The sequence below is a fragment of the Centruroides sculpturatus genome, unplaced genomic scaffold, assembly GCF_000671375.1.
Source record: "Centruroides sculpturatus isolate CEXI.00-Female unplaced genomic scaffold, Cexi_2.0 scaffold432, whole genome shotgun sequence".
Taxonomy (NCBI): domain Eukaryota; kingdom Metazoa; phylum Arthropoda; class Arachnida; order Scorpiones; family Buthidae; genus Centruroides; species Centruroides sculpturatus.
In genome coordinates, this window is record NW_019384724.1 from 418,937 (window position 1) to 443,680 (window position 24,744).

Below are 24,744 nucleotides of genomic sequence, written 5' to 3' on the forward strand. Positions count from 1 at the left end.
CCGTTATGTAGTATCGCCCCCTTCACTACAAAATTTCGATGCCGAGGGACAAGGCTAACGCCAAATTCGTACTGCATTGAATAGACTAGTGATTAGTATAATGTTACAGTAGAGCCTCGATTATCCGACCCAATTGGGGACTGGGGTTGGTCGGATAATTGAAAAGTCGGATAACCGAAAAGTATGAAAAAATCCATTATTAGTGTAGTATATTATTATATCCCATGTAATTAGTATATTAGTATATCGCTATTAACCTACTTCGCGTTGAATTTTCNAAACCATTTTTTGTTAATACAGTAGACCCCTTATAACACTGTTGATAATTCCGTGTTATAAGAATTCCATGTTGTATGAGTCACTTAGATTTTACAAATACGTGTCCCGGGCTATGAACGGCTCACGTATTTGTAAAATCTAAGTGACTCACACAACATGGAATTCATATAACACGGAATTATCAACAGTGTTATAGGGGGTCTACTGTACAAATAACACCATAAATTATCATTATTATATTATTATTAATATTAACTATTTTTTACTATACGATAAATGCTCATTGTTAATGAAAAAGTATTAAGAATTTATGATAATTCAATTTTTGTGGGCCCAGGGCTTAAGCTCTATTAGTTTCTATGTAGATCCGCCCCTGGATATAGTAACAAGAGTTAAGACGGTGTTGTGACATGATGCTTCTTAACATTGAAATCCGTGAGTAATATAAAATCGAAGAGCGGAATAAAAATATCAAATATTTTAGTGGATTTTTTTAAAACGCCTGTCAACTATATAAAACTATCATAAAAACATACCAGTAAATTCTTATCGGTTGGGTTAAGTTATAAATCTACTCGTGATTCACATAATGGGGCGAGAGCGACCAAATATCTAGCGTACAGGCGGCTAACAGCCCAGAACCGGTCCCGGATAGAATTGGAACGTTATATGTGTAGCATCCACTCAAGGTCCTAGGCTTCCACCAGCTAAACCAGGTGAGGTTGGTGCTTTGTAAAGAGCATGCGCGAATATGGCTTTTTTGGATACTGACGATAAAGCGCTTCCACTCCGCCACTAATATTCGAATATAAAATAGCAATCTTATCTTTTTTTTTTTCACGTGTAGTATAGAAATTTGTAATAAGATACATAATGCGGTTATAATAAAATATTGTACGATTATTTTCATATAATTAAAATTAATATGTATTTATTTTTTAGAAAATACAAGGGAAGCGGCGCATCCACCGTTTCCAATGACGGCACGCCACTGCTAAATATTAAAACAGTTAGTAACATTTTTTCAACTTTCCTCTTCTTCATTAATAAATAATTATAAGTCCTCTGTAAAATGGCCACATTCGGTTTTAGAAGTTTTACTGTATTATATTACGGATATTTTCTTTAAACTTTTATGAAATTATACAAAGCAAATTACATTATTCATGATATAGTTTTCAAAATATTGGATAAAGTTATACTTATTTTCAGTATAAAATTTTCCAATCTTTGATTGGAATTAAATTGTTTAATTTTCTAAGAATTCCTGTTTTTATAGGCCTATATGAAAATTATTAATTTAAAACAAATCTAGGCATATTTGTATTTTTAGTTTTGCAAGTTTTTTCGTGTAATCTGAATTTCGTTGCATTTAAAAAAAAACTCGAAAATAATATCAAGTTCTAATAAATAGAAATGTTAAAAGTCATTATTTGCATTTCAAAAGCATAAAATACAGTCGACCCCCTATAATTACGGTCCCTATAATTACGATTCCTATAAAACTACGAAAAAATATACGTATTTTGGAAATGTTGAGTCGGATTAGTGTAGAATCGATTAATTTTATGGAAGAAAACCTTTCAATCAGCCGTAGTCCGTAAACTTGACACGTGTCGGGCTGTGATTGGAACGACTTGTAAGAAATCGGATTCCTAATAAATTGGAACGTATCTATATCTTATAGAGGGGTCGACTGTATAAATTTCATCAAGTTCTGTAAGGATTCAGTTGTATGCAGCTTAAATTATAACGAGGGAAAAATATTCTGTTTGAGCCGAATTATTGTTTTAGCATTTTCTAGATAAACATTAAAGTCTGATAACTTTAATGAAATTATCAAATTAAAGAAATTTTAATTTGATAATTAATAACGCGTGTAAATGACAAACAGACTAAGAAATCAAATTGAAGGCGTAGTTTGTTTCGTATGAAACGAACTACACTATTGGTTTTTAAAGATTTTAAAAACGTAAAACAAAACATTTGGTGATGTGTACATTTTATTGCCTTCCCAGCCATTCATAGTGCATTTAACTTTTTTCTTATATAATTACAATTTCAAACACTGTTTACATCAACAAAACTTATAATACAAGTAATGAAAATAAATTTTATGGCAAAGACATTTTTAGCTATATACAATACATCTGATCCAGAAATTTAATAAATAAGCAAATATTTAGCTAAGTGATAATTTTAGAACTATACAAATTCTACACGGTTATGCCTTTATTACATCACAAAGGCACAACATTTGTTTATATGAGGTAATTTTAGATCATTTTAAAATGTTAAACGCATTCCATTCTTTTTCAAATAATAACATTTTAAAATTGTAAAATTTGATAGAAATTTAAAATTTAAATTAAGTACATAAAATGTATGTTGTAAATATTGACAAAATATATATATATATATACAATGTATTATTTACAGTTTAAATCTAATATCTCATTCAGAGGAGCACTTTTACAAAAACATCGTTTTCAATTTTTGAATATTTTTCCTTAAAATTTTCAAATAAAAACTTTTAACAAAACTTTGAAGAATAAGTTATGTGTCAATTTATTTTGTCAATACAATATTTTAATGATTAACTGAAGTAAATATTTGCAAAAAACTTCACTTGTTTAGTGCTTTGTTTCTGAATGAGACATATGATGTAATAATAGGGAATGAAACTCCTATTTTACCAACAAAATATCATCATCTAATTCAATTCCAACTTTTCTCTTTCGTATTGATTTTATATAATAACAAAATGATCACATTTTGCCGTCAATGTTCCTTTCGGAGATCAGCAACCTTTCTACCTTTCTCATAGCTAATTTAAGCATTCCAGATAAAGATATTTTGCTGTAAAAATCAATCATAATTAAACATATAAAATAAATACAATACTTCATTCAGTTAAAACAAATATTTTAAGAAAGGTTGCAGTCTCAATACAACTAGAAGATATTATTTAGGAATACATGGTATTTTTACAGTATGCTATCTGCTTGTGCTGTTAACACAAACTGTCTGAAGGACATATAGTGTGATCATCATACTTAACAAATACCAAATATTTGCTTCAAAATATTTTTACCTATAAAAGTAAAAAATTTATTTAATTACAGAATATGCCAATAGTATTTTTTAGAATCAACTTTTGTTTACAAACATGAAATATTTTCATAATAAAAATTGGAGCAATATATATAAATAAATATATATATATATATATATGTATATGTATATGTATAAGTATGTGTACATATAAAAAATCTAGCATTCACTATTTTTTCACTAAATGAAATCAGTGCAATATACAGTAATAAGATCTACATTTACACCAATTATTGTATATTACAGACAAGACATTTAACAATTGTTTTGTTAGGATTAAAAGCACTTCAAGCGATTTAATATATAAATGGTACATGCTACTTTCTTAAGATCATACATCTAATATTTCCAGATATAAATGCATTGCAGATAAATTTTTCAGATATGAATAAGCATTTATGGATATTATATAGAATCATATTAAAATTTAAATACTTTCTAAAACTGCATATTCAGCTTACTTTTATCTCTGATATATTTTATAAATGAATAATTTATATTGAATGTTATTTTAAAATAATACTGATGGTAAAACATTCAAATATAAAATAATTTCAATACTATTTTTCAGAAAAGATTAAAACATACAACAAAAATAGGATATACATGTATAAAAAACAGCATACAATTTTCAGTTTAGAAATTAAAAACAAAGTTTATATCAGATCAAATTAATTTCAGTTAGCAAATTACCATTTATTAATTGAAATTAATTTTATAGTAATTTCATGTAAGAACAAAAATTAAATACTATAAAAATAAAATTTATCTGAGTAAATAATTACTTGTGGAAAAAAACACTATTTATAAAGTATTTCCATTATTCCAATACTACTATATTTACATGGAATTTAATGTATAATGAATTTTGTAAAAAGTTTAGTGAATGTAATAAAATTAATACAATTTATTTTTTTAAAGATTATTTATTTTTTTAGAGTCAAAAATATTCCTATAATTTTATAATATATTTTTCAAAAGTGAAGATGCTATTTTGAATAAAAATAATTACATTTTAAATTTATAAGTTTATTAAATTTAAATTATTTTGGAATGTAAATGAAGAAAGTCAATTTAAAAAAAAGAAATTAATATATTTTTTAGTCATTTTAGAGTACAATTAAATTCTTTAACACACAATTTATGCATTTCCTATAACTTCTAATAAAATAAATAAATGTATGTTATTATTAGAAATTAATATTAGTTAATTTTATTGAATTGAAAAATATAATGACTAGTATTTGGCTTTTACTTTATAAATAATCTTTTATGTAAGTTATATTTCTTAAAATAAATGAAAATAGTTGATGAATAATTATGAGTTGATAGATTGGGTTTTAAGTATTGTACTGTCTTTTGCAATTGATATTGATTGTTTGTATGTTGTTATTTGGTAAATGAATTATATTTACATAATTTTCTTAAAACTTTTTTTAACATTCTTATGAAGTTAACAAACTTATCAAATACTCTAAATACATCAAAAAGAATGTAAAAAATTAAATTTTCTGTCAATCACTATTTATCAAAATGCTTTTGAATAAGAATAACCTAATACAAATAATGAAAAACATTCTTTAGCAAAAAAAAAAAAAAATTANCCCCCTCCCTCCCTTCCAGTGTAGACATTATTTATGGACAGCCCTAAGAAATTCAATTTCTCAAAAAACCTCTCATTTCTGGAGATAAGTTTATATGCTTTTCTTTCTTTATTTTCCTGCGAGGAATCATTCCCTGAAGTTTGTCCCACTATTTCAAAATCATCCTGTATATACAGATTAGATAGACAGAATAATCTTATAGGATCTTTAGCTATTGTATCAATAAAATATGAATTATTGAAAAATAACTCAAGAATTACAAGAGTGTAATATGACTTTTTAAATCTTTGTTTCAAAAAGATTGAATATGTGAAGATTGTAAGTTTGAAATTGGAATTCTAGTATGGTAAATGAATTTTTAAAATAACCAAAGTTTTATCAGTTTTAGACTCCCTTTTCACTGAAATGCTTCTCATTAGAACATAAATTATGTGGTCAGCATATGTACATTATAGTCTAAATTATCATTTAAAAGTAACAAACCCATTGGGTTATTGTATCTATTGAACATTAATTTTTTCTTTATCCAGAAGAAAATTAATTACTTTAAAAAACATATTGCATAATTAGTAATCAATATTGGTTACAGATTATGTTAATATTATAATTACAATGGATGCTTCCTACTTACAACCAACATATGATTATCAGGCAGGATTAATGACTAATCTTTCATGACCTCTAATGTAATATTTTTTGAGTTGAAAATAATGTGTATTAATGTTTTGAATAGTGTGGAAATGCAATATGAGAATTATGGTTCAGAATGTATGCATTTACTTAACCTACATTATATCAGTAATGAATTAATAAATAATATTAGTAATGGAAAGTTTCCTGTATACTGGACACTTAACATTATAGATTTAAAGAGATTTTTTCAAATTATAAGTAGATATTCAGAATAAGATCTAGTCCTAAATAGGAGAGCATCAATAGTACACTATAATATCAATATTTATAATTTATTTTCATAAAAGTAATAATTAAGTATATGTTTTTGGCATTAAAACTTATTGCAAAAATATATAAATCATTGTTTATCACAATATATGATACTTGTATGCATCATTAACACAAGTTTTCTATAATATGTGCTAATTGCATGTTATATGTATCATATCAAAGACAAATTATTTGTACAGAAAAATTTTCTATAAATAAACATTATTCTTAGTAATCTAACCAAAAAAATTTGTTCTATTCAAACTTTATTTCAGTTGGTAGACATTGATGTCTTTCTAGAAATTCTTTAAGATGAAGAACCCTTTCCAATCTGTTTATTTTTGCTGAACATCTGGATCCACATTTGTCTGGTAGTTTCTTAGCTTTTCTAATAAATTTTTCCATAAATCCTTTACAAAAAAGTAATATCTATTATTCTATATACATTTAATTGATTCAGAGATAATTCAAAATATTTAAATAATTTAAATTAATTTTTTTAATATCTAAAATTATAAACTAATTTAAGTGTGTTATATTTTAAATAATAATTTATGAATAACCATATATATATATAATTCTTTCAAAAATTGAAATAGAATATTAATATATTNTTAAAATATTACAAAACAGTTTTCATTACAATTTTAATTTTAACAAAAGATATTTTTCAATCTGATTTATAAAATATAATTAATAATTGAAGTTACTATTGATGCTATTGATGCTATTAATGTTATTGTTTAATTAAAAATAAATGCTCTAGATTTTAGTAGTGTCTTGCACCTGTACATCATACTTTTCCTGTTAACAATAGAGTCATGCCAATCAGCTATCTAACTCCGTTCTGGAAAAAACTTTTAAATTGAAATAACATTAATCGGGACCTTCTGCCTCCAAGCTTTCTATATCTGGTCTCGACTTTCATCTATCTAACTCCGTTCTCGAGATTAATGAAGGGCAGACAACAACAGACGGATGCCAGTGTAAATTTATAGGTCTGCAATTTGAAAATTGGCTGTTGTTGTATGTTGTTGTTAGATGAAATTCGAGACCAGATATAGAAAGCTTGGAGGCAGAAGGTCCCGATTAACGTTATTTCAATTCAAAAATTTTCTTCCAGAATGGAGTTAGATGATCGGCATGACCCTTGTTAACAGGAAAAGTATGATGTACAGGGACAGGACGATTTGAAACTTGAAGCCCAATAAGAATTTACAACAATAATACTGTTTAATAATAATAATTCTAATAGAGTTTTCCAAACTTCTTTGGTAGAAACCAGTAGTTTTGTACTATTTTTTAAGGTCCATCAAAAACATAAATACATAGCATATATGTCAGTTTTTTAAATCACAAATAACATCTCAATCAAATTCATTACTATATTTTGTAATTATTATTACTTACTTAAATTAAGTATCTTAAGTTTAAAAACATAAAATTTATTTTACCGTAATTTTGTGCGAAAAATCCGTGACAGACTGTCCCACAGAAAATTGCAAGAACGAAAAAAAAAAAAACAACTTTTTGTATAACCAGCCTACCCGTACCCTAGTGCAGCCGTCTAAAGCATTATAATTACTAGTGTTGCAACGAATAGTAGGCCTATATTCGGCCAGGAGCGTGGCCGAATAGCCGAATATTCGGCCAAACTATTCCGCTCGATTAACGCACGTACGAAAATTGGCGCGCAAACCGCATTATGGTAAGGACCCTGATCTCTATTGGCCCGTTGTCACTACGCTTCGCCAATCGCGTTAATTCTTGACAGTTGTAGCGGACAGACAAGAGCGTCATGGCAGTATGTGATAAATGATGATATCAAATGTGGATAACAGTGAAATGACCACGTGTAAATAACGGATAAAGAACAGAGAAGGACCGCGAAGTGAAAATGTGAAAATAAATATGAAATTGAGTAGATAACATAATCGAACAAATCGAAGCAGCTTATTGGCGCGAAATTTGCGGCCCTCAATGCCAAACAATTATTGTCATAGACTTCGGAAAGCTAAATGCTTGTAATGAAAGTCACTTAGCGTGCACGGGCGAAAGCTTGGGATCGTTCGGGCTACCAAGCTGTTTCGAATCTGTGAAATCATAACTGTGACTTATACCGACGTCCTATCTGTCTCTTTTCTCCGTTATCACCAGGCTATGAGTCACGTAATTATAAAATGGAAAAACTATGACGGAAAAGTGACGAATCGAAAGTATCATGAGCGCCTATTATGATGTATGCATAGGCATAGGTAGACTAGAGAGATATAGGAAAGAGAAAGGGAAGAGCAAAGACGAGCGCTTAAGAAGAAGGATAAGCAGGGTCAGACCCTGATATGTGCGACGATTCTCGAACGAATAGTTGTGTACGTGTGCTGATCTTTATAATTATAAATTGTGAATACTTGTGACTAATATTATTATTGTTTTTATTTTGTGCATGTTATAAGTTATAAATAAATATAAACAAACAACACTAACGCGATAACATTAAATCTAAATACCAAAATGATTAATTTACTGTGTTTTTGTTATTTCTTATTCCTGTTTTTAGGTATTCGGTATTCGGCCGAATAGCGAAAATAGGCCGAATAGGACAAATACCGAGTAGTAACCGAATATTCGTTACATCACTAATAATTACCATTATGCAGTTTAGAAGTAGCCATCTCAAGCATTATAATATTGTTTTTTCTGTTTCATTTCTGTTAATAAACCATTGTAGATATACATAAATAACCATGTCCAAACATTCTATAATAATCATATTAATTTTTGGATTATTCTGATTATACTTTGATTAACTATGATAATTAATACACTGGTACCTCGTAGTTCGAACGCTTCAGAGTTCGAAGGCTAAATTTGACAAAAATTCGATGCTTCAAAGTTTGAACTGCGTGCACAGCGAAAAAATGAACTGAAAGCATAAAGGCAATCTGTTGTGTGCCCAATTCGTCTCTCGCTCTCGTGTTACGCTCGTATGTTTTCATTGCTTGTTTTTTATTATTTTTTGATGTATTTAGTTATTTGGTGTATTTGCTATTTTAAGTTTATCGAATTAGATATTGTTTAGGTCTGAAAACGAAGTATTTCCATTATTTCTAATGGAAAAAATTGATTCGGACTTTGAACGATTTAGAGTTCGAACGGACTCCTGAAATAAATTAAATTCAAACTACAAAGCACCATTGTATAATAACTTTTTTAAAGGTAGGAAGTTAGACTGCTACCTTATACTAATATTTACAATATTACTAATAACTATTTATAATAATTAATTTAATAGTTATTAAATTTAATTCAAAATGGCAATTAACGAAATCGAATTTAAAGATATTACCTTTTCGCTTTATTTTTATTTTTTTCGCCTGTTATAAATAACAGAAGGAAAGCATGGCGATCAGTCAAAAAATATCCCCCAAGACTTTTTATAATTTTAGACTCGGGGGACCTTGAAGCATCCAGAAATGTAAAAAAAATTATTTTATTTTTTCTGTATGTATGGATGTTAGTTTGTGTGGGGGAGCATGATTTTGTTCACCCTCTTCGAAGCTAATAATTCCTGTGTTTTTTGTCGAAACTTTCTGAAATTTTTCAGGCAGATTTGTGTATTATTTTTTAATTCTTGTGATTTCAACAGAGAGTTAATTGATATGATATAAATGTAAATTAAAAGTTGAACTATGCAATATTAAAATATTACAAAACAGTTTTCATTACAATTTTAATTTTAACAAAAGATATTTTTCAATCTGATTTATAAAATATAATTAATAATTGAAGTTATTGTTGATGCTATTGATGCTATTAATGTTATTGATGCTATTAATGATGATTGATGCTATATTATATGCAGACAGATATACAGTACCTCTTGTACAAATAAAGCAATATAAAAATCGTTTCTATTATATTTTTATGTTTGCTATTAAATTTTANTTTCATGATCAACAACTGAAACTAAAAATTTCTTTTTATTCAAATTTGAATTGCTTTTCTATGTTTTTAATTATAATATTTAATATTGAAAAAATTTAGTTTGTGTGGGGGAGCATGATTTTGTTCACCCTCTTCGAAGCTAATAATTCCTGTGTTTTTTGTCGAAACTTTCTGAAATTTTTCAGGCAGATTTGTGTATTATTTTTTAATTCTTGTGATTTCAACAGAGAGTTAATTGATATGATATAAATGTAAATTAAAAGTTGAACTATGCAATATTAAAATATTACAAAACAGTTTTCATTACAATTTTAATTTTAACAAAAGATATTTTTCAATCTGATTTATAAAATATAATTAATAATTGAAGTTATTGTTGATGCTATTGATGCTATTAATGTTATTGATGCTATTAATGATGATTGATGCTATATTATATGCAGACAGATATACAGTACCTCTTGTACAAATAAAGCAATATAAAAATCGTTTCTATTATATTTTTATGTTTGCTATTAAATTTTATCATCAAAGGTACTATAAGGAAAAAGCAAATAATATATTTGCTTATTTTTATTCCAATTATTAAGATAAAAAAACATTAACTTGAATAAAACACTACAAGTATAATACAAAATCCAGCAAGAAAACTACAAGAAAGCAAACGTTTTCATCCATGTTTAATGGGCATTGTCAGACTGGCTATGCCCCATTAACACACAAATGAAAATATTTGCTTTCTTGTAGTTTTCCTTGATGGATTTTGGTTATAAGTGTAGTGTTTTATTTATGTATACTCAGTTCAAGTACTTGGATTAACTTCAATTATTAATTATATTTTATAAATCAGATTGAAAAATATTTTTTGTTAAAATTAAAATTGTAATGAAAACTGTTTTGTAATATTTTAATATTGCATAGTTCAACTTTTAATTTATATTTATATCATCTCAATTAACTCTCTGTTGAAATCACAAGAGTTAAAAAATAAACTTTGATATATTTTTCTCTTCAATATATTTCTGTATTAAATTTAATTCACATACTTACTTGATCTTGTTGCTCCTAACAGTTTAAATTTAAATGTATGTGTAAGAATAACAAATTCATCCTTTGATAAATGCTGTTCAGAGAAATCTCCAATTTGACCTGTTAAAAAATTTTATTTATTTAATAATTTACCAAACATTATTCCATGTTATCCAAATTTTTATTATTCTTATTTACATGACAAAAGATTTGTAGTTTTCATGAAATTAACTTAAGAAAAATAATAAATATACTAAAAAGAGCAATATTTGTTATATAACAGTCTGATATATAAAATATAATAAACTTATTTCATATGTTTTCATAACTAAAATAATACTATTAGAAATGTTATTTTGCATAAAACATATAAAACTTTTACATAAATTAAGTCTTAGTAGGGAGCTTTACTCCCCACTCACTTGTCCCATGGGCTTTTACCCTTACTTGAAATATAGATTATTCATAAAAATTTTGAGACAAGTCATTGTTACCAGTGTTGTCATTTCTATTTTTTTCCTTGGCCATCATAGGTGTCCCAACATCTTGCTTGCTTCACTCACTACCACACAGGCTTTACACCATTGTTCCCAATATAGACTATTCACAACAAAAATTATGTGCTTATTTCTTTTTTTTTCATGACAGAAAACATTCAGGACAATTTTAAGTTAAGTATTTTTATACAGGATGATTCTGAAATAGTAAGACAAACTTTAGGGGATGATTCCTCACAGGAAAACGTAGAAAAAAAAGGCATATAAACATATGTCTAGAAATGAGAGGTTTTTGAGAAATCATATCTCTTATGACAGTGTTAGGTACAAGACAGATTTTATTACATAATTCTGTTATTAATGCTCTTGTCTAAAGTGATGTACATTGACTAAAGCAAGAAGCTCACTTTAATCAATGTGCGCATGCTGTATTAAACCATACTTATCTGCACAAGTGGATAAGTAAAGTTGTTTAGCAATGTGGTCTCCATGTTCCCCTAATATAAATCATTTAGATTTCTATCTATGAGGCTATCTAAAGATGATAGAATATGCTGGCCGGTCCCATTGACAATACAGACATGTTGCTGCAACACATTTTCGTTGCTTCACCATCATTCACAGGGGTTAATGGAACTTTGAAAAGAGTGCAATCATCCATGCTCTGATGTCACATATGGAGAGCTTTTTAAACATTTCTTATGAAGGAAGCAATGTAATTGAGTCAGTTATGTAAAAGAATTAATAAGAGAGTATGCAATAAATCTGTCTTGCACCTAACACTGTCATAAGGGGTTGTCCATAAATTATGTCTGCATTTTTCTTGAAATTTTTATTCTTGTCCCAGTTTGTCCAAGTTTCCATAACCCCTTCCCTTTTCAGATATCCAATAAAACTCAGTTTCCTTCCAAACCTTTATGCATTTTATTATTCATACAATGATACTGTATAAAATTTAATGAAATAAAACAGACATCCACTGAAGTTCAACCTTCCCCCTTGTTTTGCTTGTCATAACCCCCTCCCTCCCTTCCAGTGTAGACATTATTTATGGACAGCCCTAAGAAATTCAATTTCTCAAAAAACCTCTCATTTCTGGAGATAAGTTTATATGCTTTTCTTTCTTTATTTTCCTGCGAGGAATCATTCCCTGAAGTTTGTCCCACTATTTCAAAATCATCCTGTATATACAGATTAGATAGACAGAATAATCTTATAGGATCTTTAGCTATTGTATCAATAAAATATGAATTATTGAAAAATAACTCAAGAATTACAAGAGTGTAATATGACTTTTTAAATCTTTGTTTCAAAAAGATTGAATATGTGAAGATTGTAAGTTTGAAATTGGAATTCTAGTATGGTAAATGAATTTTTAAAATAACCAAAGTTTTATCAGTTTTAGACTCCCTTTTCACTGAAATGCTTCTCATTAGAACATAAATTATGTGGTCAGCATATGTACATTATAGTCTAAATTATCATTTAAAAGTAACAAACCCATTGGGTTATTGTATCTATTGAATTCATAAATGAATCAATAAACCAAGCAATTTAGTTCAAATATTGATTTCAGCAAAAATAAAAACACTTACTTAATATCAATAAGGTTTGAATTATAAAAGTAATAAAGTATAACAAAAAGAGAATTATCTAATCTCTCTGATTAAAAGTTTTTTCAATTAATACTGATAAATACTGTACATATGAATGAAAATGTACCATTAACAAAGCAAGAGAGTTTTTTTTATTTTTTATTGATAACTATTGATTTAATAAAAATACTCAAAATTAATAGATTGTTCTTACCATCTTTTACTGTCCAAGATAACAATCTAGTATTTTTATTAGTGCCAATAATCTGAAATGCATACTGATAATATCCACTTATACTACTTGATGCATGACTTCTATAAACAATGGTATTTGATGGTCGTGGAAGACACATGAATGATTCAACAACCTCTTTTGTTTCTTCTGTTTTGGATTCTGTTACTGCTGTTTCATGATCAACAACTGAAACTAAAAATTTCTTTTTATTCAAATTTGAATTGCTTTTCTATGTTTTTAATTATAATATTTAATATTGAAAAAATATTTACTTTTATCAATACAAATCGGACAGCATTGACCTTGTACTGGCTGAAGTTTTACACAAGATGGTGGTTGAGGACAGCTTAAACGACCACATTCTATTCTGCCACTCTAAATTGAACATTTATATCATTAGGATTATCAGGTTTTATAATTAACAACATGAAAAATAATTATCAGATGAGAATAACTGAATATAATTGATATATAATTTAGAAGTAAAATTGTTGAAATTTTATGATTCTGTATTTGCTGATTAAAAATTCAGTTACAAAACTGACAATATTGATTGATAATACAAATGATTAATTTCATTTGTCAGAAATCGTTAGCAAATAGATGAATAATAAGTTCTGTTTGATCTAAAAAATGAAAGTAGTGAGATATAAACAATAAACAATTAACTTAGATAGTCATTAAATTACTATTTTGGAGTTCTGATAATGCATATCTAAATAATAAGTAGTTTGCTTACTTTTTCTTATATTGTTACAACTTTATTAATATTACCATTGGTATTTTAAAAAATTTGTATCAGTCTTAAATTCATTTAAATTTTATAATGTCTGATTAGACTATTGATATTTTTAACATTTATATTACATAATACAAATATTATTTAAAGATATACATACATACATACAGTACATATATATATATATATAGATAGAATGTAATAATAAAACATTTGAATGGCTTGAGTGCAAAAGGTGATAAGCCACACTAAGAAAAATTTAAGAAATATCCCATTTAAACAAATCCTGAAATCTATATGTAAGATTTGGCTACTTGAGAAAGCAGTTTGCATTTCTGTTTACCAATCATTATACATTATAAATTTTGTTTAAAACTTTTATGGTTAATAGTTAACAATACAAATGTGGACATAATATATTTTGATTTATAGACTTACTTTACATTTACAAATTACACAGTCCATTTGACCTAAAGGTCCAATAACTGGATGCCAGCTAGATCCATGGGCATAAGTGATACCACCCGAAGTACAATCAGCTGTTAATAATATAAAACAAATTATAAAATTAATATACTGTAAAACAAAAATTTTATACTGTATTGAATATATTATACTCATTACAACAATAATTGATTAATAAATTAAAATTCAAAAATAATTTTTAAATAATAAATTCAGAAATTTTAATTAAATTCTTTGAATTTAATTTGTCAAGGTTAATGAAACTTTTGTCATGATTATTTTTTCATATTAATATTGATTTTTATTTTTCCATTACATTAAACAGATGATAATATTCACTTGAAAATTATATTATTTATGAAATTTCTTATCATAAATGAAAATCTAAAATAGATAGGCCTATAAATATCAGTTAATACTTAATGCTGCTATGCTTTTCAAAAAATTAATGATAAATAATAGATAAAACTCAACATGTTATCATGCAATATATATTTAAAATCATTAATGATAAATATTCTATATGTACAGTAATTTCTTTGTTTAAAATTATATTTCTTTTTGAAATTTTAAAAACATTTGACTAATAATAATAATACTTTTTAGTTTATTTCATTTATTCAGTACAAAATAGTTGCTAAATTTTCTCTTTTTGTTAGAATTATGAAAGTTATGAATAAGTTATAATTTTTGCTATAAAATTATTTTTTAAACGCCTATTAATAAATTCATTTAAAAAATAATTATTTTGTAGCTATAAAATTAAAAAACATCAAATATGCATGAAATTAAAATACATGGAATTATTCATGTATTTTAATTTATAAAACTAAAATTTAGACATATTTTTTTATTTCTAAGTGAAATTGCTGTGATTATCTTTGAGTTAGATAAAACCTTTTCACTGTAGATTCCTGGATCACTACCTAAAAACTACATAAATATTGTTATATCATAGCAAAATTATGGTAAATTCATAATTAATACTAATAAGCTTGTAAATGAATGATCATTTTAAAATTACTACATTGATTTATTCTCATAAACTCAATGCATTATCATCTCATTGCAATATAAATAAAAAAAATTATGAAATTATATTGAAACGTATATTATAAATAATACAATATTTGTGTGATTATATGTATAACCTTTTATTTGCGTTTGCGTATACACAGCAGACACATATTGTAACTAAAACATCACATGTTATTGGCTATTAGCAATTTAAATCCAGAGACAGTTGTCTGATTTTTCATTTTTTGTCTTTTCTTCTGTGCGTAATGGAAATTTTGATATTGTATTTAGTGACTTTTATCGTAATTTGTTATCGTTCATGGTACTAAATACGACGTCAATTATGTTGTCATACCTGACGTCATAACCTCATAAGTTATAATTTTTTTTTTTATCAAATTAAATATTAGTAGGAATTTTACTTTATGACATCACCTTGAAACTAATGTAACAGATACTGGGGATAACACATATAGAGCGCCTCTAGGCGACAAGCAACTTAATTGTGATTAATAATGAAAGTACCTAACTGATTCTTGATGCTCAGTTAAACGATCCATTTAGTTTTGCTGATTACGTCATTGGTGATTTCTCCGATCATTATACTCGGCATTATTTCTTTTTGATGTTCTAGCATCAGCAACGTCGTATTGAATCATTTTACAATAAAAACGATTGCGGCAATCAACGATTAAAATAACTTATGTAAAGCACTATTATTAGCCTAATATCTAAATGTCAATATGTTTAGTAAGCAAAAATAATTTGGAACGTTATGAACACTAAATCATTTTAATTTACTAATTACTAGATACAGTATGTGTAAAAAGAATCATGGATTTCAAATGATCCCTCTATGTGAGCTTCCTTATCTCACACATCTAGTCGGAGTCCATTCGGTGTAGCATGTCCTGTGACATGTTACATCCAATGTACTGACAGTATTCACAATGTGCGTTTTAAGCTCTTGCAAGTTTGTGAGCATCGGTGGCACGTACACGCGGGTTGTCCGTAAATGTGTTGTCACGCCTCATGGGGGGAATTCAGAAAATGTGATAAAGCGAGGGAGATGGGAAACGATCCTGGTGATGTCACGTTTTACGTTAATCGGTATCGTACATGCTTTATTAACACAATATGTCATATTTAAAAAATAATAATCTTTAAAAATGTAGTTTTTGTACTTAAATTTATATAAGAACATTAAAAGATAGCAAATAGTAAATGTGTATCATATAGCTTATTTAGTTTACTATGGCTATTAATACATAATCTATTACAGCCACAGTAAAATGATTGGTGCAACTTTTATGACTATAATATAACTTACATCATCTCATACTCGTTATACATATGCTACAAATGACTCGTTAGTTTAGAGCCGTAGCTACGGAGGACTAAGCCACCGACTTAGTTGGGCATTGCCTGTACACGGTAGTCTATATAGGCCTATAATAGCCTATACACATTCGCTTTCGTCATGTAAACTTAGGCTACTATTAGTTTACCTTGGGCTGTAGATAATGGGCCTAGCGCAGGCTGAAAAATAAAAATACCAGTCACAATTTTTTTCAGCTTACTCATGTAATCCCGAATATTTATTTCTAGCTACGAGACTGCGTCAGTTCATGTTTTTACAAGTCTGAAGTCAAACAAATGTTAAGATAAATAACGTTATGAAATTATAATGTCATTGTTATAAAGTAATAGTCGTCTTTGTTTCGAAGATCTTTGAGTTAAACGTGATAATTTTGTATGTAGCCTGTATACAAAATTATATACACACAAAATAGGGACTTCGATATCCGTCAGAGCACAGGGTGTTGTGTTTACAAGTTTAAAATTGTGGAATTTTAGAAATTTCCACATTTAAAATTCTTTAACATACCCGAAAGAGAGTAATCGCACGATATGATATCCGTTCACTTAGGATGAGAATATTGGATCCACTGCTTCCAATCCAACGGTGTGGGAGCACTAAATCTGGAAAATTCACTTTCTAAAGCCATTTACCTGAAACTTGGAGTTTCTGTTTCCAATGATGTTACCATGTAAATGAACAGTTACTGGAAAGAGAACTATAATCATTTGAAATCTGAAGATTCTTTTAGTGACGCCCTGTAATAGCTAAGAATAACACCGATAGGTTTCTTTTCAGTATTAAATCCAGAGATAGTCGATATTTCTTCCTGAAAAATTCGCTCTGTGAAAATTATGAATTCTATTTTTAAACGATTTTAGTAAATTGCAAATCGAATCAAGTCGAACAGTTTCTCCCTGACAGAAAAATTCGCCGATAACGTTCTCTTCTAATTATTGTATGAACACTAGCATTTTTATTTATTAAAAAATCTGACAAATTGACAAAGGAAAATAATAGAAGATTAACATTTATTTTTTCAACATTAAAAATTTAATTTAATATAAAAAAGTTTACTGAATTTAATAGGCCTATGCTGAGTATAGAAAACTTTTATTAGTAATTTGTAATTTTAATAAATCTGGAATAAATGAATGCATTTTAACAAGAATAATAAACTTTAAAAAGAATTTTACAAATATGAACCAATTATTTTAAATATATTTATTTATATTTATGTATTAGAATGACTATATGAGGACTGCAACAAAAATTGTAAGTTCCTTTAAATAAATTATATTGGATTTATAAGCATGTTATTAATTATGTTGAAACTAAACGAATTAAAAGCTTTTTCAGTTTATGAATATTTAATATATATTTTTTTTATATACCCATAAACATATTTCGTATGAATATCGATATATTATATTCAGCGTATTGCTTAATAAAGATTTTTTGTTTTTTTCTGTAAATAATAACAATTACATACAAAAAATATTGATAGTTGTCTTTACAAAAGGTACCTGATACTTGGCATTTAAACATCCAGGAGCTGATTTAACAATTAACCTATGATTAAGGAGACGAATAACTTTTGTACCCAATATCTCTAAGTGCTGAATTGTGCAGCTAAAGAAGTAAATACTGATTTCTTATATTCTGAAATTTTTTTCGTTTCGTGAAATATATTAAAACAGTTTCTAAAGATAGAATATAGATTTCAGGTAAACTGTCTTCTATTATGTATTTATTATAAATGTATATAGGCCTATATAACGTTTCTAGAATATGATTCGTATACAAAGTTCATAAAATACAAATTCATATTATATCTACATAATATATAAAGAAAAATTTGTATTTTTAATATTATTTTGTCCCATTTTACAGTTTTCTTATTTGTATATGAGCTTCGTTAAAGAATACAGGTCTATCCAGTTATTGTTTTGTTTATACAGCAATGTAGTCTGCTATCTGAGGTCATCCACTTCTATTGGGTCTAGACTCTAGACGTGTGACTTTGTCTTTTGCTGCTATTAATTTTCACTAAAAATATTTTATTAGCTGTATTAATTTTTTATGTATTTTTATTTCTACATCATCTTTTTAATAAGTTTAAAATCGTTACTTTGATGCAGATATACAAGTAATAATAACTTTAATGTAATTAAAACACTGATGTAAAATAAAAATGAAAAAATAATTTAATAAGATTCTATAAAACGATTCATGTACTGATTTAATAAAAATTGTAATTCTGCGCGTAAAATACGAGTTTTAACTATAAAAAGTTAACTTGGATATAATCTTACGTGAACTAGTCTTTTTTTTATTATCTCTGTCATAAAATCATAAAATAAATATAAAATTAAGTTTATTTAAAAGATCTAATCTATTTTACAGTTATTCAGTTTGGTTAGTTTATTTATAATTGTTTATTATTATTATTATTATTTCTTTTCCTTTGTTAAAGTAATTAAAAAATAAAGTTAATTCGAGTTAAAAGTTAAATATCAAGCATAAATATTTTTCTAGTAATTTATTCATGAATAATATACCTATAAAAACATCGAAATAAACGAGAAATATATCTAAAATGATTGTAAATATAGACTAACAAGAAAATATTCATTAATTACAACCTAAACTTATAATTATAACCTAAACTTACAATAAGCGCAGAGCCCAAACGGTTAGGAGTTGAAAGTTGAAATTTGGTACACAGAGTACGTCATGCAAATGCACACTAAAAGAAGGGATTTTTGGAAATTCTCCCCTGCGAAGGGATAGGGAGAGAGTTAAGGATTATACTGAAGAACTCGTTTTTACTGTACTATTTTAGATGCGGTTTTTTTGCGTCTTTGCGGGAAATGAAACATATTTTTAGACTCATATAAAAATTCTCTAATTAATCTGGGAATAGGGGGACCTAATTCTTGCACCCGGTGAAAACGGGCAAGATCGGCTATAATCTAATACTGTAATCTTATTCTTCGCTATCGTTACTTTTCGCCCGAGCAACGCTGGGCTCACCTGCTAGTTATTAATAGAATTGCTGTACTCTAAAATTTTGAAGGAGGAAATTAATATAAACATTTTGATAAAAATAATTCTACATCAGATTTCATTTTTACTTTCCCGGCTGTAATATATAACAGAGGCGATCGGTCAAAAAATGATCCCCCAAGATTTTTTTTCAGTTTTGACTTAGGACATCTTGAAACGTCGACAAATGCAAAAAAAAAAAATCGGGGTAATTCCTGTATATACGGATGTTAGTGTGTGGGAGGGCACAATTTTGTTCACCCTCTTTGAAGCTTAATAACTCATGTGCTTTTTGTCGAAAATGTCTGAAATTTTGCAGAAAGGTTTGTGTATTAGAGGGGGTAGATGCTCTTACATTTTGGTAGTTAAAAGTCGACGGGGGTGGGGAGATAATGAGGGTCGTGTTTATCTCCACTAGGGTCGGACTTAATGGCACTTTTACTTCTTGTTAGCATTTACAATTTTTTTTTATAAAATCCATCCCTACCCTCAAAATTAAGCTTTTTGCCATTTCACAATAATTAAAAATATAAAAAGTTTTTAAATAAAATATTATAACAGATAGCGCCACTAAAGTTTTAAAGTTTACAAAAGTTGAGCAACTCGTTGCTGATTTATTTAGACTTGATATTAAATCGAATTTCATAATGTGGACTAACATTTAAATACAGTTCTTACAAATAACTTTCTTGTAACCATTACTAAATATTCCAAACAATGAGTGAAAGAATTAATAATAATAATAATAATAATTAATATATGAAAATCTTGAAAATTACGTAATGTATTAACGGATAGTTATATAACTTCATCAAACTGTTTTTAAAATTTTTATTCTTTTACAACGAAGTTTTAAATTCCTTCTTTAATTTCTAAACGTCTACATTCCCATATTCATTTATTTTTCTTTTCTTATCTTTTCTTGACCAAATAAAATCCTCAATTGATTTCTTCTCTACAACTTTCCTACACTTTTATCAATCTACTCCTATTTCTTCCTAAACCATCTTTTTATGCATCAGCATCTTTATTAATCATTTCCTTTCACAGCCCCACTTGATATCATTATCATCTGATCTTGAACAGTAATATTTTTGCATTATCTCATGTCATGTACAGTTTTCTAAAGACACACAGTTAAGAAAAGGACCATATTATTTAAACGATTTAATAACTTTTTCTCTAATTTAATATTTATTTTTTGTATATTATTAATTTTCTCTTTAACATTTTTATGGAACAATTAAATATTTAAAATTAAGGGATTTATATGTTGAAAAGTTAAAAGTGTTCTATAGAAAGTGGCGACTATAGATAAGAAGTTTTTTTTTTTTTTAAACTTTTCGCCCTGTGCACACTAAGAGGGCCTTTTTAAACAAATTCATTATGGGTTCAGTCAGGTCCATAATAGGTGGCTGGGTGGTGTAGGACGGGACATATCTGGACGAACGACCTCAGAAAAATTCCGATTATGGAATTTTTCGACCGATCGACCATACGATCGTCCAGATACTATGCTCATTTTATTCCTAATTTATATGAGAATTTAAAGAATTAAAATAGATATTGCAAGTTTTCATATTTGAAGCTTATTTGTGTCTAGAAAAAATGGAGAAGGTCTTGACTCTAACAGAATATATCTTTACATTTCGATACTTAATAAACTGTCTCGCCTTTAACGAAATCAACGAATTTTCGCATTTTGACACTCGGGTTGTAAAATTCAAATAACGTTTTCTGATGTAAAATAAAAGCAAGAAAAAAATCAGCCTTTTATAGAAAATTTGTATAAATATTTAATCGCGGAATTATTATTTGAATAAACATCGATATTTTATTTTTAAATTATAAAATGTATCAAAAACTTTGCAAACTCTATTATTCGTTGTATAGCTCAGATGTGAGGAAAAAGACAATCCAAATAGCTAATATAACACTATCGACGGTCGGAAGGCCGAGTCTAGTTCTCTGGGAAACTCGGGCCCGAATCCGGGCGAGCAAACATATTTTATAATACTATTTTATTGATGTGTTCCTTACTCGACATATCGGATACCGTTCTTCCCCACCCAGCCACCTGCATCGTAGGCCTAACTGAATCCACGATGGGTGCGATTAAAAGGCCGCTTATTGTCTACAGGATGGAAAAAATCACTTTCTTTCGTCTTGTAGGAAAACATTCATTTTCTTATACGCTTAAATTAACTAATTTACTTCAGAGTAATCATTAATTTTATTCAAATTGATTATTAGTTCCATTACTCTTAAAAATTATTTAACTTTTAATATGTATTTTTGTTTATTCTAAGGTTATAATTCATTTTCGTTAAATTTTTATAAAAATTATTGTAAAAATCTATACGCTTATTAAAATCAATTGTTTTAAATATTCGTCTACAAAATAATAAAACTTTAAAAAATTAAAATCATTAATTTAAAAGTTTACAATAGAAAACAATAGTCACAGATAAGACAAAATATGAATACGATTTTCTTGTGTTTCAGATTTAAAAATTAAATCTATTGAAAATGAAAAATTAAGAAGGGAAAAACTCATTACAAAGAGAATAGACAACTCACAATCGGAGTTCTAATGGCCTATAAACTATCTCGCAAGCAAGGATTCCATACAATGATACCATAATTACACGCTACGTTAACATAAGGTACGTTTTCGTGTAGCTAACCAGATATGTTCGGTTGTCTTATGTCATTATTTTCGGTCTATATTGTTTCTCAAATAACGCTTTGTTTATCCGTTAGTAAACAGCATTATCAACTACGTATTCATTAGTCTCTCTGCAAGAGTTATTTCTATTAATGAAAGACGACAAAACCGGAAGACCAGAGGATACAAAAACGCTATAGCAGAAATCGTTTAGAATAAATAAAAACAGGTTGACACAAGAAACAAGCCTATAGATTTTATCTCATTGTACAGTACCATTGATTATATTCGATCAAATTTTCACGTTTTAGTTTTCAGAAATGTCACCAGATGGTGCCTTACTCCGTTTGAAATTTACATTTTTATACAGTGGAATCGGATTATTTCGAACCAGCCATTATTCCACTTCAAATTAATATCAACCCCAAAACATTGGCGATGTAAGGGATGGCGATGAAGATACAGAAATTTTCTTTTTATTTTTATGAAAATAATTGATATGTTTAAAACGAAACAAGGATATAATTGTAACTATTTGTCTTTAGATGGTAGTTAATTATAATGTACTAGCTGTTACCCGCGACTTCGTCCGCGGAGGTTTTACAATCAAATCCCATTTACATTCAATATTTCAATAATCATAGTAATTGTTATATAACACCTACCGCTGAAGAGAATTGCCGAGAATGAAACGAACTGTTTTCAATTTGATCAATTTTCTGGAACGTTTACAATCGTTCTATAATCGAACCAATATGCAATAACAAATCCGAATTTAAAACGGTTCGAACATTTTTAAAATCGAAATAGATAAAAATATTTATAACAATGTCTGAAATGTTATCAATTTAATACACCTAAGTACTCAATGAAGACTAAACGTAATAAACAAAAAATCGTATCTAAAATAGTACAGTAGAAGCCGTTCTTCCGGTTAAGCGTTAATCCTCTCCACCCCGCGGGGGAATTTCGAAAAATCCCTTCTTAGTGTACGTTTTCATGACGTACCCTAACTGTGTACCAAATTTCACCTCTAGGTTCAGCGGTTTGCTCTGGGCGATGATGAATCAGTCATTCAGTCAGTCAGTCAGTCAGTCATTCAGTCAGTCAGTGAGGACAAGTAATTTTATATACTTAGATTATCTACACAACTGATATAACAATTTTCTGTCTCCTCTTAGTCATCCCTTACATTATCAATGTTTTTTGGGTTAATATAACTGTTTTGTGTTGTTGCTTGTCATCTTCGAGCTTTTTATACTTTTTACTTTTTACTACAATACTTTTTATACAACCTTTACGTTGTATAAAAAGTATTAATAGCTCATTTTGAAAAAAACGTGAATACCTATCAGAATAATGTTCAAATGCAGATCGGAAGCTAGAAAACATTAATAATATATCGTGAAAATAAGTTGTTAATTTTTAGTAAAAAGTAACAAAATGTCATTGTTAATCGTTGAAAACAAATTAAATGAGTTAATTAAAATGATATTATACTCGAATTAAAATAATTAACTCGAGTATAATAAGTACACCGTAAAATGTGTGCTAAAATTTTCCGCGTAAAAAGTTTTGGTGTAAGAAATTCCAAAATATGTTCGCATCAGCGATATTTTACCTACTTAATTGGAGACAAACTGTAATTTTTTTCCCCTCACTATAACTTTCTCACTTATAAAAATGGTCGTTTTAATAAAATAGTTCTAGATATTCACAAACATCTGCACACCTGAGGTGGTCGCTAATTTTGCTGGGGTTTTATTGTTTTGACCATATTTCCTATCCGGTGCTGTCCATTAACAGTTAACATGTCATATCGACAAGCACCTGCTATAGTCAGGTACTGTACAGTGCATCTTACTATTCTACTATGTTACATTATGCTATGTTATATTACATTGATATTAGAATAAAATTGAATATACAAATAAAAAATAAATTTTTATTTGTATATTCAATTCCTGCAAAAGAAGTTTACCCACCGAAGAAGTGATCCCTTCAAAAACTTCTTAACAAGGATCTACTGTATTAAAAATTATTTTGGTAGTTTGAAGGTTGGGTTCAAGGAAATACGAATCTGATTAATTTGTTAATTTACTACTAATTTACTTACGCCGAGTACGCATAGTAGTAATGCTGGAAAAGAAAGAAGAGGAAAATTTAAATAATTGAAAAGCAACTGTGCAATTTACGATCGTTCT

At 27.7% G+C, this 24,744-nt stretch overlaps 1 protein-coding gene and 1 long non-coding RNA gene across 7 annotated transcripts in view; one reads left to right on the forward strand and one right to left on the reverse strand.

The window, feature by feature from the left end:
• Positions 1 to 1,232: 1,232 nt before the first annotated feature.
• On the forward strand, positions 1,233 to 23,148 carry LOC111628094. 2 transcript variants are annotated; one of them, XR_002757119.1, is made up of 3 exons: positions 1,233 to 1,288; positions 22,378 to 22,538; positions 22,636 to 23,148. It is a non-coding gene; the product is annotated as an uncharacterized LOC111628094 (long non-coding RNA). The 2 variants fall into 2 exon arrangements; XR_002757120.1 differs by lacking the exon at positions 1,233 to 1,288 and adding an exon at positions 6,218 to 6,313.
• LOC111628092 (chordin-like protein 1) overlaps positions 5,526 to 24,744 on the reverse strand; it is a 58,549-nt gene continuing 39,330 nt past the window's right edge. For 4 of the 5 annotated variants that reach the window (XM_023371816.1, XM_023371812.1, XM_023371814.1 and 1 more), the window contains 5 exons: positions 14,421 to 14,521; positions 13,516 to 13,618; positions 13,223 to 13,435; positions 10,938 to 11,036; positions 5,526 to 6,352 (listed from right to left, as the gene is read on the reverse strand). In XM_023371816.1, the coding sequence (XP_023227584.1) occupies positions 6,198 to 6,352; positions 10,938 to 11,036; positions 13,223 to 13,435; positions 13,516 to 13,618; positions 14,421 to 14,521 (671 nt within the window). In that variant the 3' untranslated portion in view covers positions 5,526 to 6,197. Of the gene's footprint in view, positions 6,353 to 10,845; positions 11,037 to 13,222; positions 13,436 to 13,515; positions 13,619 to 14,420; positions 14,522 to 24,744 lie in introns of those variants that run through there. The other variant, XM_023371817.1, reaches the window with a different exon arrangement.